At 40.1% G+C, this 24543-nt stretch overlaps 1 protein-coding gene across 3 annotated transcripts in view; it reads right to left on the bottom strand.

Annotated features, from left to right (window-relative positions):
• Positions 1-11740: 11740 nt before the first annotated feature.
• The window catches only part of Lepr (leptin receptor), a 78336-nt gene continuing 65533 nt past the window's right edge, over positions 11741-24543 (bottom strand). The window contains exon 20 of one of the 3 annotated variants that reach the window (XM_060365981.1): positions 11741-12683. In XM_060365981.1, coding sequence (XP_060221964.1) covers positions 11868-12683 — 816 coding nt within the window. In that variant the 3' untranslated portion in view covers positions 11741-11867. The other 2 variants (XM_060365979.1, XM_060365980.1) reach the window with 2 other exon arrangements.

Below are 24543 nucleotides of genomic sequence, written 5' to 3'. Positions count from 1 at the left end.
TACCCAGCCTAAAGAGACAACTCATCCTGTCTTTCCAGCTTACCAAGTACCTGGGCCACAGGAGTGGTTTTTACCTGAAAATAGGACACCGTAGGAGCTAGAGAAATGACTCAGCAGTTTAGACATAGAAATTAAAATAAATCCTTCTAAAAATACTGTTTAGCCTTGGACAATCAATTGGTATGTTCTTCCCTAGGGAGAGCTATCTCTTCTTTTCCCAGCTTTCCAGTCACCTATATCTCGTTGTGTAAGGCTGAGACCTTGTGGGATTTTCTCTGCCATGTTTGGCATGTCCACCATTGTCATCCTTGTTCAGTTCTTGTTAGTTCAGTCATGTTTGTCAGGCTTTATGGATGTAGCTTCTCATGTTACTAGGAGATGCACTCTCACAGCAAAGTCACTGCTCCTCAACATCTTACAATCATCTTTCCACACCCTCTTCAGCAATGTTTCCTGAGCCTTTGGTGTGGGAGTGTTTCGTAGATTTACCCATTGGGACAGAGGTCCACAATTCTGCATCTTTCCTTCCCCCAAATAAATACAGTTTCTCCTGCCACTGGCTGCCAGCAAACTGGATTCACCACACGCTTTCTGGCTAATAGATCTTTGTATAATAAATTCAAATGTAATATAAAATTTTTTTTTCATGCTGTTCTACTCTATTGCTGATTCTAAAACTCATAACTCAGGGTTACTATGTAAAAATTTTTGACTAGATAACCTTAAGCTATATGATATGGTTTCAAGGATACTCTAAATTGAGATCTGTTAATTTTAGAGACATTCATTTGTTTACAACATTAAAGCTTGGTCGTTATGCTTTATTTTCACACTCAAAATGGTTAAAATCTATAGTATATCCTTAGACTTTTATAAACTATGGACTTTTATGAATTAAATCATACAGGAAACTGTTATGCTCTCTCATTATGGACTATGTTTATGTTTTTTAAAGGCTCCAAACAGGGATAGAACCTGAAGTCTGAGTCTTTAATGATTAAGATAAGCTATAGGCCTCTTATTGATTACAGGATTAAGCTTTATTTAATATTTAGATCTATTTAAAATATACATGGTCCTCAAACACTTGCCAACAAAGTATGACATAATCACAGATCATAGCATTGTTTTATGTTTGCAAGGTGTAGTTTAGAGCAGATAACTAAATAGAGACATAGGTTGCTTAACTCAAACATGCTATCCTTCAAACCTGTCAGAGATCTGCTGAATATGGCGTTTAACATCTTTAAGTTTATTATGACAGACAGAGAGTTCCAAATCCTAGCAGTAGCTCCTCAAGGTCTCCAAGAAGATTTGGGTACAATGACAGATGACTTCAATTCTGTATTGTGGTATGCTAACCACTGGACAAGACTGCCCCCTGCTGCTAGGGCCCAGCATGTGAGAGACCAAAAGATAAATTAGCAGCTATGATTAAGACCTGAAGTGGGTGGGTGAAGTCCAGTAATGCCCTGAGGCGAAGGACCGCCTTATTGCATTCTTTCCCCACCCACTAGAGATAACAGTTGCCAGGAAACTGGTCCTTCCCCCTAGGGAGGGACACCAGGTCATTATGGTCTGGGGACCTTCCTACAGCCAATCAATTCAAAGTGTAGCATTTTGACCAATAGGTGCTTGCCAGTCAGGAATTGCCCCTGCCTTGGGCATGCTGGGAGGGACCAGAATCTATATATCACCCAACTAATCTGGGTGCGGGGGGGGGGGGGGGGGCCCTCAGCTCCCTCCGCTTCGGCGGTGGCAGTGTATGGGCCCAACCTGCAGCTTGTAATTTACAATAAAAAGAACCTCATGTATTTACAGCGGAGTCTATTTATTCCTGGTCTTTTGGGGTTCGTGAACTGGGCAGAACACGTGAACTGTGGACAAACTGGATGCCTAGAGACTTATTTTCTCATGTTGCAGAAAACAAGTTGAGGTCAATCTCTCCCATATGTCTCTTAACACAGAAAAGCCACAGGTCTTCAGCACCTAATGACTAGACTGTCTGCCCATGTTGTCATGGAGCCCTGGGACAACTGTCTAGGTAGTAGACTGTAGACTGACTAATCCTCTTGAAAGGAACAGGCTAGCTTTACAGGTTTCTCTATAAACTCTACACCCTATATTAAACTAAATTCTCCCAGCACTTTTACAGAAGGCAGGAGGAGGAGCAGATGAATTGAGACAAGACCCCACCCCGTTGCAAAGGAATGAGAAAGGTCTCCTCCCCTGCTGTGGAGGAGTGTCCAGATCGGCATGATGAGATAACGTTGCTTAGTAACCAGTCCAGACGTCACAGCTCCCCAACCCAGATCGGGGCGGGACCAGATGGACTTGGAGCCTAAAATGAACCAATCATTTTAAAAGTTAATTACCCAATCCAGTGTCGCCAAGCTCGCAACCTCCGCGATTCCCTGCTCTCCTTCCTTTAAAAACCTCAGACTCCTGTCTCTCCTGGCTATTCCTCGCTGGTTTTGTGGGGGCGCAGCCCCATCTCACAATGGCTGAATGGAACCTCTTGCTATTGCACCAACGATTGGTCTCCTGAGTTCTCTTCATCCCCCTCAGGAAGTTAGGGTCCCCTAGGATCTCCCCCGCCCTTGGTCCTAATAATTTGACCATTTGAAATAGAGTAAGCTGGATGGCAACTGCTTCTGTACCTCATAGGAGAGTCAGATGCAGGAGGACAAACAGGTTTTTACATAAGCAGGGGTCCTTTACTGAGTTTAAGACTCAGTGTTACATAGCCGTATTCCCTTCTACAAAATTTGTGGGATGAAACTCTGTTGCTAAAATGTTTGCCCTAGCATCCCAGGAGTCCTGGGTTAGGTCTCAGAACCACACAATACTGGGCACAGTAGTACACGCCTACAGTCTCACCACTGTGGAGGCAGAGTCAGAGGGCCAGAGGTTCAAGGTCACCTCACCTAGTGTGATGGCTTTCTTAGTTGTCAACTTGAATAATTCTGGAAATTAACTAAAACCCAAATTGCTGGGCACACTGTGAGGGTTTCTTTCTTCCTTCCTTTTTCTTTCTTTCTTTCTTTCTTTCTTTCTTTCTTTCTTTCCTTCCTTCTTTCTTTCTTTTCTTTTCTAGTTATTTGGTTGGTTGGTTGGTTGGTTGGTTGGTTGGTTGGTTGGTTGGTTGGTTGGTTGGTTGGTTGGTTTATTGAGATAAGGTTTCTCTGTGTGTAGCCCTGGATGTCCTGGAACTTGTTCTGTAGAATGATGGGTTCTTTCTGCCAACAACATAAGCCCATCCAAACCAGATTGAAAGTATAAAAAGAGCAGGTTTATTTGGGAACTAAAATTTCTGGGCATGTTCAGCATCCTCAGGGGGGATGAGGCTGGAGGAACTCGCACCCCAACTATGATAGGCAGGGGTTTTTAAGGATTGAAGGCTAAGGAAGATGACCTGTCTGCCACCTGCTGGACTTGGGGACCTGGTGGCTGTCTCCAGGTGAGGGGGTGGGGCAATGCTCAGGAATGTAAGGAATGTGAAGGCTTTCCTCAAAGCGGGGGAGGGCTGGAGAGAGAAAGTGAGGTTTACTTGATCACGTCCAGGAGGGAGGACAATGGGGAGGTCAAGGGAACATAGACAAGGCTGGCCTGGAACTCACAGAGATCTGCCTGCCTCTGCCTCTCAAGTGCTAAGATTAAAGGCGTGTGTCACTGCTACCTGACTGGGACTTTTTTCTTAATTAAATCCTCTCAGTTGGAAATTCAGTTCTAATCTGGATCTTAGAGGTTTGAAGACACACCTTTAATCTGGCCAGACCTTCTTCTGGAACCCTATATAAAATACATAGAAGAAGAAAGTTCATTATATGCTTACCCTTGCTTTCACTACCAAGTCCATTCCTTCCCTGGCATTAGATCCTACTTCTTAGGACTTCATGCATATAGAAGACCAGCTGAGATATCCAGTTTTATGGAATAAAAAACTACCAGATTCATAGGTAGCCACTGTTGGATGAGCTGAACCATAGCCTGTAAATTATGCTAATAAATCCTTCCTTAAACTCCCCCCTTCTTCCCCCGCCCCAGACAGGGTTTCTTTCGACCTTGGTTGTCCTGGATTCACTTTGTAGACCAGGCTGGCCTCAAATTCACAGAGATCTGCCTGCCTCTGCCTCCATGAGTGCTGGGGTTACAAAGTGCACCACCTCACCTGGTCTCTCCTTTTATATATATTCATGCTCTAAGTTCTGCTCTTCTAGAAAATCCTGACTAATACATGTAGCTATGCTATATGAAAACCTGCCTCCCAAAATTAAAAACAAACTGAAAAGAAAAGAGGAAGAGATCTTTGTTACATACAAGGCATATCACATGTTCTACCTGTGGGGTAAGCCTCAAATTGGCTTTAAATTTGGCTGCTGCAGAACTCCCAGAATAGATCTGAATAGTGTCAAAGATGAGATTTGTGCCCTCCCACACAAATGAAGCTGCTTTCCCACGAGCAAATTCTAATCGGTTTGAAATGGTGCCTAAAGACACAGAGACAGGATGAAAATTCAACCACAGCCTCTTCCTATGAGAGGCTTCTAGTCCAGCCCTCCTCCCCTTGATCAGTTCTTCCCTCCTCCTTGTCCCCACACTTCTGTTTTTTTATCTTATGTTTTAAATGTTTTACTTTTGTTGGGGGCTATGCCCAACAAAAATGTACCATATAAGCTCTCACAATGGCTGTCATTCTGCAACAGCTCCATTTCTTGCTGATAGAACTGTAAAAAGGGGTGTTGGGGATTTAGCTCAGTGGTAGAGTAATTGCCTAGCTAAGGGCAAGACCCTGGGTTCAGTCCTCAGGTCTGGAGAAAAAAAAAAAAGACAACTGCAAAAAGACCTTTTAGATGCTGTGAAAAACAAAACAAAACAAAGCAAAGCAACAACAAAATACCTCTGGCTACAAGAGAACTTTATCCCTTTCACCCCACGCCAGATAGAATTCTTTATATTAGCCCTCTGGTTCCTCCTGTTCCCTTCCTTTGCTGCTCTGTAGTTCCCTGTTGTTTCCTCTAGCTCACTGTGGAGCCAGTGGGACTAGGCACTGTCACCCCAAATCAACTCTATACTCCCTTCCTCCCACTGGCCCTCCTGCATCTTCACCTTTCTGGGCAATCGCTCAGTTTTATTTGTAACTGGTATCATCCTTTTATTGCTCCCTAATGATTACTTTTCAAGTCTTTTCAGGAATCAGGAGTCATGGCAAACTCATGACCCACTGCAGCTAATCCAGTTCAAATTCCCTTCCAGCTAAAGGACCAGAGGACATACTCTTCAACAGACCTGAAACTAATTTCTGACTCTGACCCTCCTCAGTTCAAAGCAGTTAAGAGTTAGTCTCCTTGCTCCCCCCTTCTTTGGATACCACACCTCCCACTTCTTTTGAGGCTCTTGCTCCCCTATCTCTGTGTTTATGAGGATTTAGAACGATGCTGTGCCTTCATTGTAAAATGGGTTTTTATGAAATTACTAATGACTGTGCTTGGCAGGTATAGGTCAGCCAAGAAAGGAATGTCTATTGGGATAGCTTCTTTCTCAATATAGTCTTTCTCACCTTAGACACTTTCGGGAAGGAGAGGCTGCAGGAGAGAAACCTGGGCTGCAGCTTTAACAGTTCCTTATTGGCAAACCATGCACTCCACCTCTACAAAGGGTCACAGCCAGCATTTTCCTCTGGCAGACCCCTCAATTACCTGTGGTAGAAAGGCTGCCCCTCCCTATGTAGTCTCATATAGTCCCATCTGTTGAAGGTCAGACTCTGGTCTTTTTCTGTTTTCTCTCTTTTTAAGCTGACTCACAAATTAAACATTATCAATATATAGGTTTTTATCAACTGGATAAAAAAAAAACTAATAGTTTGCCTGTTTTATGATAACCAGGGCTGGCTAGCAACGATTGTTTATTTCAAAATACCTAGTTGAGGGCGTTTGAATGGCTCCAACACAAACAACAAATGTCTGAAGTGATAACTCTGCCAGTCATCATGATCTGACCAGTATTTGTTCAATATACATGTTGTCACACTGTACCCCATACATGTACACAATTACCAGGTGCCCATTACATTTTTTAAGATATTTTTAAATGAAAGGTAAAATAAGGATATTCTCAGAAAAAAAAAATCTAAAATCATTGTTGATCCACACTATAAAAAACACTAGTAACTTTCTTATGACAAACGGATATTATCCCAGAGAAAAGAAAGTAGAGATATAGCACTTCAGAAGTCCAACCAGAAAGACTTAAGATAAAACAAAATAATAAGTTTGATGTGCATAAAACGCACAGAAACTGTGTTTCTAATAGCAGTGCAGGTGTAATCCATAGTTGTTTGGCGAGAGGTGGTACAGATAAATGAACCCAAAATTTAGAAAATCTTATCCCTAGTATTCCCATGAGAAGAAATGCAGACAAATTTATTAAGCTGTTGGGAGTACATAAAAGGACCTCGTCTTAAGTACTGCCATTTTGACTTCAGGCTCTATTTTACCTAAGCTGACCAACTTTCTCTCTTAGCAACAACAGTTTCCCCAAAACATAACTGTTACCAGTCCCCTCTCTAAGCAAAATATAGTTAACCAAAACATAATGCCTGTTCCTAACAACAGAAAGAACAAATGAAATTGATTGGTTGGGCAAAAACACTTACAGTCAATGTCAGTCAACACGCTTGTGTTGACAATGATAGAATACTTGGGGAAATGCCTAATCTCCAAGTTCTGATTGGCTCAGGTGCTTGAGAGTTTTGTGCTTATAAATCCCTCGTTAGCCCGTGCTCAGGGATAGCAGAAGAAACAAGGCTCCAGGGTCCTTGTTTGGTGGCCCCGATAGATTAGCACCTCTGCTTATACAGCAGGAATAATCAAAGACTTTGCTGTTTCACGAGCCTACTGATGTCTCTCCCCTTCTTTGTGACTCACAATGAACACGGTAAAGAAAGCTATGTGTTGAAGGCTTCTGTATCCAACATGCTACTTCCAAGAAAAGCTATGGTCACAAATCTAAAACTTATTACAAAAAAAAAAAGCTGCTAATAACTTATTATAAATTAAACAAGGAGTATGAAGGTACAAAACAAATGACTTAAACATGAAAATGAGCATGGATGTCTGCTGAGTTCAGAGGAGTTCAGCTCCCCAGGAGCTGGAGTTAAAGGCAGTTGTGAGCCCCGTGAAGTAGGTGCTAGGGACCAGAGTCTAGTCATGTGCAAGCTAAAGTCTAGTCATGTCCAGCCCCTGAGTAATTGCACTTTGATTTTAAAAATGCTACATTGTAATTATTAAGAAACCACTGGGTATATTATTACAATTACATAGTAATCCTAATCATATACAACTTTTAAGATACGTGGTAAGGCTGAGAATACCTCAAGGGGAGAACACTTGCCTAGCAGGAGCAAAGCCCTGCTTTGGTCCCCTCCCCACCAGGGTGTTTTGGTAACAGAGGCAGTGTGGGAAATGATATTTCTCTGCTTGAAAGTTTTACTATAATTACCTCTCTGATTTAAAAAGAAAATCTCAGCATGCAGTTTTAAATAGCAGCAAAAAGTGCAAATTATTAGAAGCCTAAGTAAGAAAGCATGTTTGTGAGTCATTACAATAGAGGCCGAAAGACTCCAACAGAGCTGCAGGGGATTAAGATGGGGAATCTGTTTTACAATTAAGGTGTGTCATCTTTCGTCACAGGAAGCAATGCTCCCAGAGCCCAGTGTGCATTGTTTAGGAAGAACTTTGTGGTGTGAGAAGGCGCTTGTACCTTGGAGTTTTCAGGCTCCTTCCAGATGCACGGGTCATGTTTACAGGAATTCTAAAACACATTCAAAGGCTGACATCATATAGAAACTTTATAGTAGCTATTTACTTAAACTATAAGGTTATGGATCAAATAACCAGATAATCTCAGTCCACATTAATTCTGCTTTTACTTTCACCTCTCAGGATCCTAACACTGATTCTATACAATAGAAACATGAAAATATCTGACTACGTGACTTTGTAAAACTAACTTTCAGACCTTTGAGAACTTATTAGAGAAGCAGGGTATAACACAATTAGAGATACATATCTCAATGCTTAGGTTTATAACATTTATTATCATACAAATTGCCATTAAACAGAAAGATTTTCTTTCCCAGTACTTAGTACATGTTTCAGGAGTAGAAGATGTACAATATAGGAATCTCACTATAAAATTAAACATCTTCCAAGTTCATCCTCAGCTCCATGTTTTTTGAATAATTATGTTACTTACAACAAACCCACAGAGATCTTTATAACATTAAATTTAATATCATGCATCTTGTGCTCCGTGTATTTTGAAAAATAGACATTTTCAAAAGCAGTTTTCCAAAATAAATGTCAATAAATTTTGTATAAAAATAATTCATTCAATATAAAACCCCATCCACGGAATCCACTTCAGGCTGCTCATACAAAGGCATGTCACAGTGTCTCCATTGTAAAACAGTTGTGTTTCTAAGTTGTTCCCTCAACATGGATGAGAGCAGAAGTGCTTTGCCGTTTCAAACTGGAGGCTCAAGAGAGTAACCTTACTTGTCACGTGCTTTGTAACTACACTTAAGGCCTTTTCCCCGGGCAGCCTCAGCTTCATCACAGTGCAGTGGGCCATCTTAATTTTGTGCTTTAAATTTTTGAGAATGGGTTTCCTTAAGAATTATTTCAGAGCGGTCCTTAAAATAACTATCAGGATGAGTCTCGGAAGATGAAGAGAGCTTACATTTCTTCTGAAGATCAGTGGAATTTAGAGGTGTGTTCACATCCACAGGTGGGTGACAGAATTGTAGTGGTGGCAGGTGCCGACTCATCGGTATCCTGCCAACACTCCCTTCGTGCACACCCCACAACTCTTCCAGCCTAAAATTAATTTTCCTGCAGCTCTTGGTAGCTAATAGCAACACTAATGGAGAAATGTGAATATATGTTTGCTATTTGCAAGAAAGGGATTCATTTTCTTGGAAAAGGACGAGAAGAATTGCAAGACTGTCAAGAGTAAAGGTAGAAATCCTAACTCCAAGGATGGAAATACTAACTCTAAGCCCAGGCTCTTCCATTGGCTTCAGAACTTTACCCAAATCCTTCCAGTGCCTGCCACTATATTTAGCAAAAGTGGGACATTTCTCCTCAAAATGCATCTACAAATGGCACATAGGCTGCTATAGGAGCCCCCACTCTCAGAGAGCAGTGTGGCTTTTGGTTTTTCAACCTTTGGGTTTTTATCTTCTCACTGTTTTAAGTTGAAGCCATGGGTTAGACTGTTGATTCTCTTTCTGTAAAATTTGAATTTAAAAAGACCGGATGCTTTTCAATCTAAGGCCTATAAAAGACATATTCAAAATCCCATATTCGTCCGTCACAAGATTTTTAGAAGTCAAGGTTAGAAGTTGAATCTCAATGTCAGACATGCATGAGATTTTGGTTCAACTCCAAACACTAAAAAGTAAAGTTCAAAAACTACAATAAAACAAAACTTCAAAATTCCTACTGAACTCCTTGATCCCTTAAGAATTTATAGACTTGTTGGGAAGAAAAGTAATAGTATTCTGTATTATCAAACAGCATACATTTCCTCTAAATTTTGCAAAACTTTGATTTAGTAATAATCTCTACAAGGGCCCGGAGCCTAAAGTGTAATAATAGTGAAATTAACTTTTGAAAGTGGAAGTCAGAACCCAAGCTCACTGGCAATAAACATGATCTCATTCTGTGGGTACCCACGGAGCAAATTTTAATTCAAGCCGTGTTCTCAGTTTGGCAGAGATATCAGTCTGTTTTCCTGCTGTGATTTCTCTGTTTTTAGGACCTAAAAACAGCACAATATCAATGAGCTCAGATGCAAACGCTGTCCTGGAATCCTCTAACTCAAACTTGCATTATTTCAATGACCCTTGGACTTGTGAGTTCACTGTAGCTCACACACCAGATACATCCCTGAGCTCAACAGAATCTCTATTGGTTTCTACCCATTGTTCTGGGCCCAGAAGCCCAAGCCAATGCTGTCACAGTGGAAATGCTCAGCGCTTAATCTCCAATTGCACACTGAGGGGAATACTTTTAAATTTTCCATCTCTCCTATACTGGGAGATTAAGAGGCTTCGACTATTAAGACTCTACCTAATAGGCAAATATTAAAAGTGATAGATTCAATCTCAAAATAATTTGTTGGTGAAAACAAAAATTTTCCCATATTTTTGCATAGAGCACCAACTAGTGTTCTACCTTCTCATGACCAAACAGTGGTAAGCTGATGTTTGGACTCTGAAACCTCTAACTCGGGACATATAACAGCTTCCACATGAACACAAAGCCTGAAAAAAACAATCTAACTAGGATCAGGAGTCTGTCTTCTCACTTAGAACTGCTCGTTCATAAAGCTATATTTGGAGCACGGATGGCATGGCGGGATTTACTTAGGCTAATGGTAGAATCGGCAGGCCGGTCTCAGATTAGTATAAAATGCTGACGGTGCTTGGAATACATAAGCCCACTGCTAAGCACTGATGTATTCACATTGATGATCCTGGTATTCTTGAAATTCTGCTTGCCATTAGACATCTCAAATGGGAGGGGGTTTTAACCTTCCTATTTGTTAGGCTGCTGCTGAATCCTCTTGTCATATCACACACTGAAATAACACAACCCCACACCAATTTTCAAGTCCAAAACCAGTTCTCAATTATTCAACCATTACAATGTTCCCTCTTACCAGGTCTTCTTTGGGAACATCCGTTGTTTTGTTTTTAAAGGATGGCAATGTTAGATTGAGGGAAAAAAAAATAAAAATCAGTACCCTTAAAAAGATGTGAGTTAAATCTGAATTACGGTTTCATCAACCATTAAGTTTGGGACTGTGGGCAAATGACTTAATGCCTCTCCCTTGACAGGGCAATAATGAGACAGGAGTGGGAACAAATAGCACGTGCCTTGTGCAATTATTGCAATAGGCAAGTTGAAGCATGCAGCCCGGAAAGTGCGGTGGTTGGTTTACATAAAGATATCCAGAGAGGGAGAGATAGCATCCCACTGGAGATGAAGAATGATGCTGACTCGGCAGTGACATGTGGCAACCTATCAGAAAATAATATCACTGCGGTGTAATTTAGAGAGCTAAAGCTGGCATCATGCTCTCAAAACTGCTCATGCTGCCACTACAGTGCTGGTGATAAAACTGCCAATCTAAAAGCTGCTTTCATCTTAGATCACAAATCCTGGCTTTGTTGCCAAGGGATTAGTTAACCTGTTTGTCTCCAAAGGTATAACTTCCTGGACGATGGTTCAATTCTCTACTTATATTCAACATTTAATGGAGTGATACTTCAAATAATACAGTCAGGTGGCAGAAAATACAGACATGTCACATACTTCTAGAACACATAAGGAGACCTATTCAGTTTAAATTTGCATGTGCACATGCGTGAATTTGCACAACACAAGACAATTCAACATAAGACAAATACACCTTTGGAAAAAAATTTTATCTCAGGTATATAGGTTTGAAGCCTTTCTGGTAGGTGTCAATATAATGTTGAAATTTGTTCTTTCCACAGAGGCCAGATGTTTTAGAGAAATTCTACTTCCTGGGTTTATTTTTAGCTAGAAACAAGAGCCCTCCCCAGGGTATCTTGAGAATCTATTCAATAAGAGTCTGTCTACCTCACCAGACTCGTGAAGGCTTCCTCGTATGTTTTGTTTGTATTACGGAGAAAAGACAGACACAATTAATTTGGAAACAATCATTTTCAAATGAGACCCTGACACTTGTCTCCTACATTCACAACAGTAAAAGAATACATTACACATGATATGCTCTACTGGAACACAAAGCTGGAGGCTCCTTGAATGAGATTACACCGTTAAATCGCACAGCTTATTCTCCATTATCTTGTGACTGTGGGGGGAACACGTTTGAAACTGGGGCATGTAAGGTACAAAGCTCTTCTTACCAGAGGCTCCCAAATTTAAATTATTTTCTACAAAGTGTGAGCAGCTGCCCTGGAGGATTCTGATGTCACTGAACAGGCAGTGGGCTGGGAACGGGCACAGTACTCCTGACGCGTCAGTCAAAAACATGTCTTTCTCTCTTTTTTTGACTGAGGTGACCCCTAGATAATAGACAGAATTTTCACTATGATCTTCTTCAGGAAAATTTCCCTCCAGTTCCAAAAGCTCATCCAACCCCGAGAATGAGAGCTGTGGGGAAACCATGTCGGGTTGCTGATCTGATAATAGGAAAAATGCCTGGGCCTCTATCTCCCAGGAGCTGCTAGAGAAAGACTCCCTCAGCGGAGAAGGTTCGCTGGAGACGCACCTGCTGACAGAACTATGTATAAGCCCTTGCTCTTCATCAGTTTCAGCTGGCTTGGAGTTGCTGACCAGCGTGGCATATTTAACTGAGGGTTGTCTCTGACACTCATCCTCACAGGCTACCTGAGCCCCAGAGAAGTTAGCACTGTTACACTGGCCACCAACACCAACAGAACCCCTCTCAGGGTCTGGAGTGGTCAAAAGAAGCGAGACCATAGCTGCTGGGACCATCTCATCTTTATTTTTCCAAGCTGCATCGACACTGATTTCTTCTGAAATGGGTTCAGGCTCCAGAAGAAGAGGACCAAATATCACTGATCCAGCATGCTTGGTAAAAAGATGCTCAAATGTTTCAGGCTAAAAGAAAAGACACATTTTAATGCTCAGTATGTTACAACTTCATTCCATCACACTTGCAGAAAGGCAAGTGTATAAGGTTAAAACTAAGGTGTGCCAGTCAACCACAAATGACACCATGGGGGCTGAAAATTGGAAATATCAAAAACCAGAAGGGAGAGGCAGGCTCAGTTTTTCAAAACCAGCCAAGAAAGTCTCAGGCTTGAGTTCTTCAAATGCTACAAACACAAACACACCAACCTCTCTCTTCATGGTGAAAAGAAACTTGACACTTAATTATGTGTGGCTACAAGTAAGTGAGCCACACCTGCAAATGCTTAGTTAGCTCTTGGTGGAGATTGGTTACTGTGACTGGAAAATACTCTCTTCTGAAAAGTGCCATTCCATTTTATAGTAAATTATGTTTCCACATAATAAAAACGTAATCTCCAAGCATAAAAAAAAAAAAAAAGGTTGGAATACAACAGAATAAGCAAAAGAAGTTTTCCAAAGAGAGTTGCAATTACTATTTTATACCACAGGATAAGGTGTGAAGGTAGGGTAGACTGAGTTCACATACCTGCTTCAGGTCATAGTGAGAATCTACTGGAGGTTATCTGAAAATAACAACTGATGACACCTACTTGCTGAAGATAATGATGGTGAAAGAGACATCGACAGACCTGAAAATTGTTATTCTTTATACATGACTTCACGTAAAGATATATCCTATGGAACACATGGAATGAAGACAAACACACAAGACAAATGTACAACATGTTTTTTTTTTTATAAGAACAAGGGTTACATCACAATGAAATCTTGCCAAGCAGCTACAAATCAAAAATCTGTGTGCAAAAAGCTCAGTACAAACAATGTAAACACATTAAAATACAATGTGAAATAAAAAATACTGCAGATACACCACATCGACTAGTTAACACAACCAAACAGAAAATGTGTTTCGGTTCATAGATCATACATTTAATTTAGCTTCTGAATGTTACAGTTTTTAAGCTAGTAAAGTGAATTCTGAGTTATTGCCTGAGATAGTGGTGTGCCCAGGTGTTCTTCACAATGGCAAGTGTATCTCAGAGAAAAACAGAGCAGTTGCAAATTCTTAACTGAAACATATTAGTGATTAAAACCATAAATGAATAAATATACCAAACACTAAATATAATAATAATGGCATAGACCTATGTAAGCGTTAAAATACTGAATGATAAAAAAAAATACTGTCACTAAATGGTATGACGAGAAAATTGATCCACTCCCACTTTGTTTCTGACAGAATCTATGAATTTGTGATTTTTCTTCAAACATTTGATTTTTCCTTTAATGCTTCTACTTCTTATATGTCTGAGTTGTTCTAAAATTTTAAATGAGCTCAGCATCTAATCCACTCATTTCATTATCTTCTTTCTATCAATACGGAAAAATAGAAACAATACATGGTATGGGGTCAAGCACATATGTGTTCTCCAAATGCTCTGTTTCATGTACTCCATGGTGCTTAAAGCTTTGTAATGAGTAACTAGTTGAGGAACAGGTCATGGCCACCTAAAAACACATCCATATGGAAGGTTTCACTAAAAGAATGTTTAACCACATAATATTGAATTATATCTTATCAGTGGTCCGAAAACTTCTAAAAGGTTTATTGGTTCAAAATTTGTTTCACTCTATTGATATGAGTTGGAAAATAACCTTCATAAGTATGCAGTTAAATGTTATACTATAATGATGTCGTTTAATAGTAAATGAAGAAGAAAAAGGAATATACAGCCTCCATAGTGTCTTAATTCTAAAAATGTAAACATCCAAATAAAATTACCAGTCACATCTAAGTGACCCCATATTTTAAATTTGAATGTTATTTGTGTCCCTCAGTTTGGTTTAGTTTGAATGTAAGCAATAAAGCCCATGCTATATTAACGTCCTACAGACATGCCAAGCCATCTGTTTCTCTGGGAGAAAAACCCTGTCTTTACCATGACCTATCTGTAAAACTCCAGAAAGTCTCCTTTCTCCTCAGATTTCCCTTTCTTCCAGAAGCCTTTGCTGACTCAGGGGAAATAAACTAGATTTATGGAGGCTGGTCTTCTTTTCTGCTCTGAGCAATCTTACCCGGGTGGGTTTGGTTTTCCTAAGAGCTTCCACTGGCCCGTGATCAACTTCTGGCTTTCTTTGAAATAAGTGAAAGTTAGAACTTAAGCCATTTTCAAGATTATAGAAAACCGAAACCTCTACATTGTTCCAAGTTTGGTACACACAAGCCATGTTATTCAAGAGAACAGTCAAATTCATCAATTTGCATTGATAAAGAAATTTAACATGGAAGCTTTCACACACAGAAATTAAAACCTTCCCTGCAGTTTGTATGTGGACTTTTTGGTAAAGCTGTATGTCAGAAGTTACCTGTTAGAGATCACTTGAGTTACAGCATTATCCATGATATTTGGTGATAGGTAACAAAATAGGTTCTGACAGCAACAGTCACACCATTAGCATTTTATGACCCGGAATATAAAAATTAAAAAAATCAAAAGTAGAGACCATGAGTATTAATTTTAAATTTTCAATGGCCTGAAAATCAAACATATGTTCCAACAGAACTGCATTATGACCACAAATGCACATTTCTCTACTAAGCTCATCATATATCACTTCTTAGTAATTCAAACAATAGTTTAGGTTTGCTTCCCTCCAAAATGTAAACATCTTCTAATACTCTATGGACTGTTGGGAAGTTGGTAGATTGGGTTCATCTGTAGTGGTCATGAGAGACTTCAAAGAATGTCCGTTCTCTGTTTAAATAAAAATAGAACAAAAATAAGAAACCAAAATAAAAAGGTCATTCCAGAAAGCCAAAGATAAAAGATTTCCAACCCCTTGTCTTTGCGTGGTCGCAGGCATTGTGTTCCTGTGTTATATTGCAGTGATGCCCTTAGGATAGGGGAGGGCCAGTATCTAGAGGGACTTTTCTCACTCCCATCCTGGATGGCATAGACACTCTAACGACAGGTTGATCACTCCAGCATGGAAGATAACAATAGCAATAACAGAATAGGTAAAACAACAAGGGCTCAATGAATAAAAGGGGGATAAAATCAACAATAATACTGAAGAGCTTGAGGGTGGGAAACAGTAAGGGTTGAGTGAGAAGAAGAGAAAAGACTAAAATAGACATTATTCAACAATGCCACAATGATCTTGGATGCTGTCATTATTATTATTATTATTATTATTATTATTTTATTGGTTTTTTGAGGCAGGGTTTCTCTGTATAGTCTTAGCTGTCCTGGAATTCACTCTGTAGACCAGACTGGCCTAGAACTCAGAGACCCACCTGTCTCTGCCTCCAAAGTGCTGGGACTAAAAGCATGCACCACCACTGACCAGTTTGGATGCTGATTTTTGAGAAATTAAAGTAATGTGATAGTCAAGAGTGTAATCACAGAGATTCTGTTCTTATCATAAACTTTTTTAAAATCCATTTTTTAAGAAATCTTCTGATTCAAGTCTCTTCCTTTCCTTGGGCCATGGGTTGAATGAAGCCTGCAAGACTATTAGGTTAAGATTATACAGATAACTAGAGCAAAGTGAAGACACTGGCTTAGTTCTTTTTACAATACAGTGAAAGATAAAAACACTTCTGAACATGAGCAGAAAGAAAAGTGACCTTCGTTACCCTCTGCCTGAACACTGAGGTCGACCTAACCTGATTAGGTCATAGTCTCTCCTGGCTCTTATTACCTGAGACTATGAAGAAAAAGAAAATAAAAGAGAGTGAGCCGCACAAGGTTATGCCAGAGCTATGGATGACAGAGATTGGCTGTCTCTAAATAAAACTCTGACTCCAAAAATTAGCCTGTTCTTCCACACATTTCCAAGGAGACTCTAGCTGTTTCTAGAGGCTTCTGAGCCAGGTCTACAGTGGTTAGGCTGCCTGCCTAGAGCCCTACAGCATGTCAAACGTCTAGGAACCCTTTAGGTCTCAGAAAAAAGTTCCCCATGGCTCTTAGTTTTAGACTTAGCCTTCATAAAGTGAGTTGTTTAGTTTGATGTTGCAAAATGGAAATGAATGTGCACAAAAGAAGAGGGTTGGGGGTGAAGAGAGTGGGGCTTGGGGGTGGGGGAAGAGCAGAATGGAGAAAAAGGAAGAGAGATAGGAAGAGAGATGAGAGAAAGGAGAGAAAGGAACACTTAGAATACTGTAAAACAAATAATTTATTGTGAAGCTTTATAGCTTTCATTTCAATTGCCAATTCTAACTGCATAGAGTTCACTTAATTGTATAAATTTATGGTCTGGTTCATTTTGGTATGTGGTGGTTTTGTTTATTGCAAAATTTTTTAATGAGAAAGTTTATAATTTTTTTAAAAAATGGGATAGCATGAAACAAATTAAAGTTGAAATAAAACAGATGTAAACTATTTTTGGATTTAGCTGAAAAATAATAAGCAAAAATGCAAAATAAATTGAGGAAGATTGAAGCTTTTTATACTATGAAATTGGAATTACAAAAAAACTAGTGTTTTGAATTTATGCTGAAACACATTTTCCAGCATCAAGGGTTCAGTCTCTAGGAATCTGATTCTTGGGCACACAGAGGAAGGCCACAGAGGATTCTGATTTCAGAGGGTAGAATGGATATACTTGCTGCTCTCATCCCTGGAAACTGTTAGGATGCCAGAATGAGAATAAATCAAGTGCACATGACCTGGGAAAGAAAGTATGCAATGAACGACTCAAATTCAACTCTTAACTGGGGTGAACAATTAGAGGAATACAAGTAAGAGAAAATGAGCAAAGGGAGCTTGAAGACCAGACCATGCTCCATCTCAGCAACTGCAGAGAAAGCTACTCAGCCCCGATGAACATGGAAGGGATAATGAGTGTAGAAATAGCAGGTAAAAGGCCTTTGCATAAGAGTTAGTCTATGTGTCCAAAGCAAGGGTTTGTCCTTAAAGCCACTGGAAGGAGGAAGAGCTTAGCAGTGTAGTACTGCTATCTCAGAGTACGGGTGTCTGGAATGAAAAGTATACACACAGGGTAGCACTAAATCACCCACCCTTCCGCCTCATCCCACATTAGTGGAAAGCAAAGGACTGCAAGACATTTGGGGGAGATTCTGAGGTAATAAAAGCCAAGCCACAGCTTCACAGAAACAGATTTCATGGAATAGAAGAGAATTTTAAAGCAAAAGTTCTAAAATTGCCACCTCTCCAAGACCAAGACATGAAACCAGAACAGAAGGCTCTGACCCTTCACTCAGCAGTGAAGATAAAGCCATGCTTTGTAACAGTCCCACAGCCCTACTGGAAAGTGGAAATCAATAATGTCTCAAAAAACAAAACAAAAAAACAGCTATGAAAGAGGGTGCAAGAGCCGACAAATATGGAGATGACAAAGAGAAAAAGTCACGAGGAAAGAGATGATCAAGGAAATAGTGGAATTTCTTGATACTGACAGGAGACAAGGTTGAAACTCTTAAGTCAAACGAAAAAACTACTCTAATCAGCAAATTTCCAAGCATCAAACCTAGAATGTTTTTCAAAAGAGAAAACTACAAGGAACCAGCAAGGGCAGAAAACGTTTTGTGTCCACCAGACTATCCAAACATAACATCAGCTTCCAGAGAGTCAGGCAAGAATGGCTGCCTGGAAAGAAATCCATATTCCATCAACTATCAGGCAGGACAGACGGAAAGAAAAGGAGACTATGGTGGCTTATATGAAAATGGCCCCCATGGGCCCATAGGAAGTGGCACTAGTTGGAGGTTTGGCCTTGTTGAAGGAAGTCTGTCACTACAGGTGGCCTTTGAGATCTCAAATGCTCAAGCTAGGCCCAGTGTCACTCTCTCTTTCTGCTGCCTGAGGGTCCGGATGTAGAACCTTAAGCTACTTCTCTTAGCACGATGTCTGCCTGCATGCCACCATGCATCCCTCTATGACAACAGACTAAGTGTCTGAACTGTAAGCCAGCCCCAATTAAATCCTTTCCTTTATAAGAGTTGTCATAGTCATGGTAGCTCTTAAAAACCCTAAGACAGAGACACACGGAGAGTGGTTTGCCACACAAGGAGGCTATCTAATCAAGGATGAGGAGGAAAAGAAATGTGGGAAACAGCTCTGACTAGAAGCCAGTGCCTGAACATTGCAGAGTGATGACCTACAACTTTTTTTTTTACTGAAGTCTAATAGAGATGAGGGTAGGGATGGGGTAGGGTGTGACAAGGGGGTTTCTGGGCATGGGTCACTGCAGTAAAGTCTCCAAATGAAGACAGGAACTGGGTAAGAAAATGTATATAATAGAAACACACAAGGTTAGGATGGCAGACAGACCATAGAAAGTAGGGAGGTAGATAGGTAGAAAGTTTAGGAACAAAAGGAGAAACCCTAAAAGGAGAAAATTAGGCCAATTGAAATAGATTTAATTGATCAAATGGAAGGCTTCTCATTTTTAAAATTTCTTCTTTGACACTGGAGCCAGCAAGAAATGTAATGATCAAGTTATAACACTTGGCTTTTGTACCTTTAAATTGTATAGTTTAGTATATATGGTTGAATGAAGATGGGCCTCATAGTCTCATATATTTGCATGCTTAGTCCCAGGTTGAATGAACTGTTTGAGAAGGATTAGAAGGATCAGGAGATATTGCCTTGTTGAACGAGGTGTAACCTTGTTGGAAGAGGTCTGTCAGTGTCTTGTAGAATTTTGGCGATGAATGAGGCTACTTTCTGCCCTTGTCCTACAAATCTGATCTGGGGGCTAAAACTGAAAAGTTTTAGATTAATGGCATTGGCAGAGAAGATTTCAGGACAGCCTAGTGTTGCCTGGCTATTAGTGATCACCCTTACACTGATCTACAATAAAAATCGAGCAAGTGAGGCAAGGAGGAATACAAAATATGCAGTTTGAGGAGAAAAAGAGCAAGCAAGAGAGGCGATGTTAGAGTCCTGAGCTCAAGGAGAGAAAAAGGTTTAAGAAACTATTCTATTTAGTTTGGTGCTAAATAGAATAAAGGGAGTAGTAACCTCAGGGAAAGATCAGCTAAATTTCCAATTTACGAAAAGGAATTAAAGGAAAGCTTAAGGAGAAAAGGAATCCATTGACAACTGAAAGCTGCCCAAGTGGCAGCCCCAGCAAGCAGAAGAACTTGGCAGCTTCAGCTTTAGAGTAAAGGATTTAAAAAAAAAAAAAAGTTATAAAATCCAAGATGAAGGAAAAGCACCTAGACCAGGCATTTGACAGGGTAGTCAGTCCCCTGCATGGAGGCCCGGAGGCACCATCGTGTGAAGCTGTGAAGGTGAAGCCTGGATTGTGTTGGAGACCTCAAGCTGTAGGAAGTGCTAGAGTCATTGGATACCTGCCAAGAAGAGCTGAAGACATGGCTTGGGACCAGCCCAAGAGAGAGGTGTTGCAGTCAATGAAGCTAAAGGGACTTGGCAATCTGAAGAGCCCTTTGACATCAGACACGGAGATGCAGAATTTGGTGTTTGTTCTGCTGGGTTTCAGTCCTGAAATATTTCCTCACTATGCCTCTGTTCTTCCCTTTTGAAATGGTAATACATAGTCTGTGTCATTGTATGTTGGAAATAAATGATCTACTTTTTTTTTTATTATGATGTTACAGAGGGTTACAGTGACTTACGACTTTGGAATGTGGAGACTACGAAGACGTTTGAAGCTGGACTGAATGCATTTTGCATCATGATACAGCAACAAGCTTATGGGGGGCCGGGGAGCAGAATGTGGTGGTTTGAATGAAAATTGCCTCCACAGGCTCATATATTTGCATACTTAGTTCTCAGCTGATGAATGGCTTGAGAAGGATTAGAAGGATCAGGAGGTAAGTGTGACACTGTGAGAGGAGGTGTGTCATTGGAGGTGAGCTCCAAGATTGCAAAAGCCCACACCAGTCTCTTCCTGACTGTTACCTGTGGCTCAGAATGTAAAGCTCTCAGCTACCTCTCCAGCACCATGGCTGCCTGCCACATTAGCCACCATGATGAAACTGTATGCAAGCCCCTCATTGAATACTTTCTTTCATAAGAGTTGCCTTGGCCATGGTGTCTCTTCACGGCAAGAAAATAGTGATTAAGACAGTTCAGCTTTTGACATATTATAAACCGAAGGAAAGCAAAGTGTTCAAAAACTGGAGGGAATTAATTTTAGGGAAATTTTAGAGATGAGATTAGATGCCTAGGACTTACAGGTACACAGCACATTTGTAAACAGCACTGTTCCTTCACATCAGGATTCGAAGAACAGATCAAAGGAAAATTTTGTATTAAAATATACACTATTTAAATATTAAAAATATACTTTAAAATTACTGAATTTGAAAAAAAAATTTAATGGGTTCCCATTGGCTGTTTGCTTTACAGTGTGTCCTAGGAAGTATATTTGCCTATCTATTCCTTTGTTGGTTTTTTTGGTTTTTGGGTTTTGGATTGGATATACCATATTTTGTCATTCATTTATCATTTGGAGGCCATTTTGATTTTTTCAAGTTCTGGCTATTATTGATAATTCTTTTATGAATATTCATGAGTAAATATTCATATGTAAGTTGCATCATTCTTTTGGAAGTAATGTTAGGGTAGATTGCTGGGTCCTGATTTAAGCTGAGAAAAACTGCCAGACTCTCTTACATCCTAGCAAGCAGTCTGAAAGCCTCAGTGTCTCTGCTGTCTAGTGTTTCCATCCTTTCTATGATGGACATCCCATAATCTGTGGAGTGTGCCCCATGGTTTCGCATTTCCATGATATTTAAAGATGCTAATCACGTGTTCACTTGTAAATACAAAGGCAATTTTGTCTTTCACATATATGGTCTTTAGAAATATAAAATGCCTAGTCAGATCTTTACCTACAGTTTTTAATTGTGTAAAAATATATGTAACATACAATTAATTGATCATCTCATCTATCTTTGAGTGTGTGATTTAGTGAATATTAACCACATTAGGGGACACAACATTAATATTCATGGCAAGGCTATCACTTCGTCAAAGGAACCTGGGTTTGAATCCAAGTTTTTATAAGGTCTTGTTAGGTATGTGGTCAGAGCAAGCTGCTAAGCTTTCAGCCTGTCTTGTCACTGTTTCTTTCTTTCTTTTTGTTTATTTTGAGACAGGGTTTCTCTGTGTAGCCCTGGTGGAACTCACTATGTAGACCTAGCTGGCCCCAAACTCAAACTCACAGATATCCACCTGCCTTTGCCTCCTGAGTACTGGGATTAAAGGCATGTGCCACCACCACCTTGCATATTAATTTATTCTTAATAGGTATCTTTGTTATGCCCATGATGACAAATACTGAAAATGAGAAAGTATAGTATTTGCAATGGTAAAAAGGAATTTTTTTTTTTTTTTTTTTTTTTTTTTTTGCTTTTCTACATTTTTGGGACTGGAGAGATGAATCAGCAGCTAACAGTGCTTCCTCTCCCAGAGGACCTGAGTTCATTTCCCAGAACCTTTGTCAGGCAGCTCACAACTGTCAATTCCAGCTCTGGGGCATCTTATGCCTTCTTCAGGCATCTGTGGGTACCTGTACACACACAAATAAAATATATATATTTTTTTCAATTTACCAGACTCTGGAAATTTAGGGTGATGTTTAAATTTACTTTAAATATCTGCCAGACACCCTGCTAAATACAGCACCACACTTAACTCCAGTGGGGGAGGGGAGTGAGACAGCTAGGTAAGCCAAAGTCTGAAGACATTCACTGATTCATCCATCCTGTATCCTCTCATTTCTGCCAGGCATTGGAAGGGAGGAAACATTTATCCAGTATAGCTTCACACCACATTTGCTGAGGCCAGGCTGGTCATTTCCATCTTAGGTAAAACACAGATTCCTTTCCCACAGTAGTATGAACTTAAAATGTCAACTGTGCCATGCTGGAGGGAGTTTTAGCTTCCTTTAACGAGGCGGTACAATGTCCGCCCTGAATTGATCTGGATGCATATAATGATGTCTTCGAGCTCTTACGTAGATAGGCATTTAGTGATTTTGATTTTAAAAAGAAAAAACTCCTATTTAAGAGGAAAATTTCTCATTTTGTTCTATTTCCTCCTTGAGCATGCAGCAGACACCAGGCCAAGTGTCTGTCTACATTTGTATCATGGAGCCAGATAAGAAGTATTCATCAGCCAGATCTGAGATTCATATCAATCTCTTTCTCCCCCCTTCTCTTCCTTCCTACCCCCCCTTTTGCTTGTTTGTTGAAACAGTGTTCCCATGTAACCCATGCAGGCCTCAAAATCCCTATGCAGCCCTGGCTGGCCTGGAACTCACAATAGTCCTCCTTCTTCAGCCTTCCAAAACCTAAAAGGTATTCCAGGTGTATGCCCAGATCAAATGTTACTCTCTCACCTGTGCCCATCCATGCTCTAAGCCGGGTTCCCACATCCTAGCCCTCAGCACACTGCTGCTTATGGCTGTGACGTTATTTCTAATGATAAACTGATCAGTGTTTATTTTCCCCATCAGATGATATAGTCAAGGAGCATATACAGTTTTTCTTACCAATCTAGCCCTAAGGTATAGCGAAGTGATTGGAAGGAGACAGGTTTTCAGTAACATTATGAACTAATAAAATGAATACATGAATGAATATACAAGTGAAAAATGAACAAGAATTACAGAAGCCAAAAAAAAAAAAAAAAGGACAAGTTCTTATCTTATTTCTTCAACCTAGCCCTAGCCACTCTTCTCAGCCCCACTCATTTCTTAAAGGGCGAGAAGGATTTCTTTAAAGAATCTGTTCACCTAGAGTTTAGCAGTGATCTCTCCTTATCTATAAATACTCACTCCATGCCCACTGAACAAATGCATGAGTGACACATACATGAGAAATGTTACTGTATGAATTCATTGTGGAATAGAAAGAAGAGTGGTAAGTGAAATTCCGTTAGTTGGGGAAAAAAAACCGCTCAGTAACACTATTGAAATAAAAGAAGTCCAGGGGTACAGGGCAGGGGGAAGCACAGGGGCATTCGGCTAGCATTAGGAAAAGCAACGATTCCACGGAACGAATGATTACATGCAAAACTGCACAGCTGCCTCTTTGAAAACAGGGTGTTGTTTCAGAGGATGAAAGGCTCTGATTCAACCAGTCCAGATGTTCATGGTGTGTAGGAGAGCACGCGTTTGCTCGTTCCCGGACAAGCTGCAAAGCCGTGTTCTACTGACTACAAAGTCATAGGTCATTTGAGTGTGTGTGTGGGGGGTAGGTCAGTGGGTTGCAAACAGCATTTTAAACAAATGGAAGAGAGTTTTAAAAGCATTCTATTTTCTCTCTTCCCAGCAAAATGTTTCCAACAAATTTGTTTCATATATATATATATATCTGTGCTAGACTAGAAGATAAAATGTGCTTTTCCTCATGAGTCACACCAGTCTCTAGAACAGTTATTATTAGCATAATCTTCAAGTAGGGAAGCTAATCCTAGTTCTGAAACAAGGTACCTAGCCAGTATAAGCCTTTTGGGAGGTGGCAGGGGTCGTTTTGTTTTGTTTTCTACTTTTGATGACACAATAGCCCAGGTTTAACGCAAAGGCAGCAATGGTCTACAATGTATAAATATGTAAAGCAGTAACATAAAATCATAACTGACACATAAGACTTTTAAATGTTCCAAGTGTCACCTCCTTTCACCTACAAATCTCCATCACTGTGAGTTTTATTACACTGTATCCTGAAGGCATGTTGTAGTGTGTAAAAACAGCACTGTACTCGTAAGTAATCGTGAATACTAAATACTGTGACCAGAAAAAAAGATAGATGTGTTTTCAACTCTCATGGGATAAGGGGTTGAACTTTGTTTTCTTGGATCAAATTTCTATACCCAGCTATTGCTAT

Source organism: Meriones unguiculatus, chromosome 12 (assembly GCF_030254825.1).
Source record: "Meriones unguiculatus strain TT.TT164.6M chromosome 12, Bangor_MerUng_6.1, whole genome shotgun sequence".
NCBI classification, from domain to species: Eukaryota; Metazoa; Chordata; class Mammalia; order Rodentia; family Muridae; genus Meriones; species Meriones unguiculatus.
This window is presented reverse-complemented; position numbering and strand designations above follow the sequence as displayed.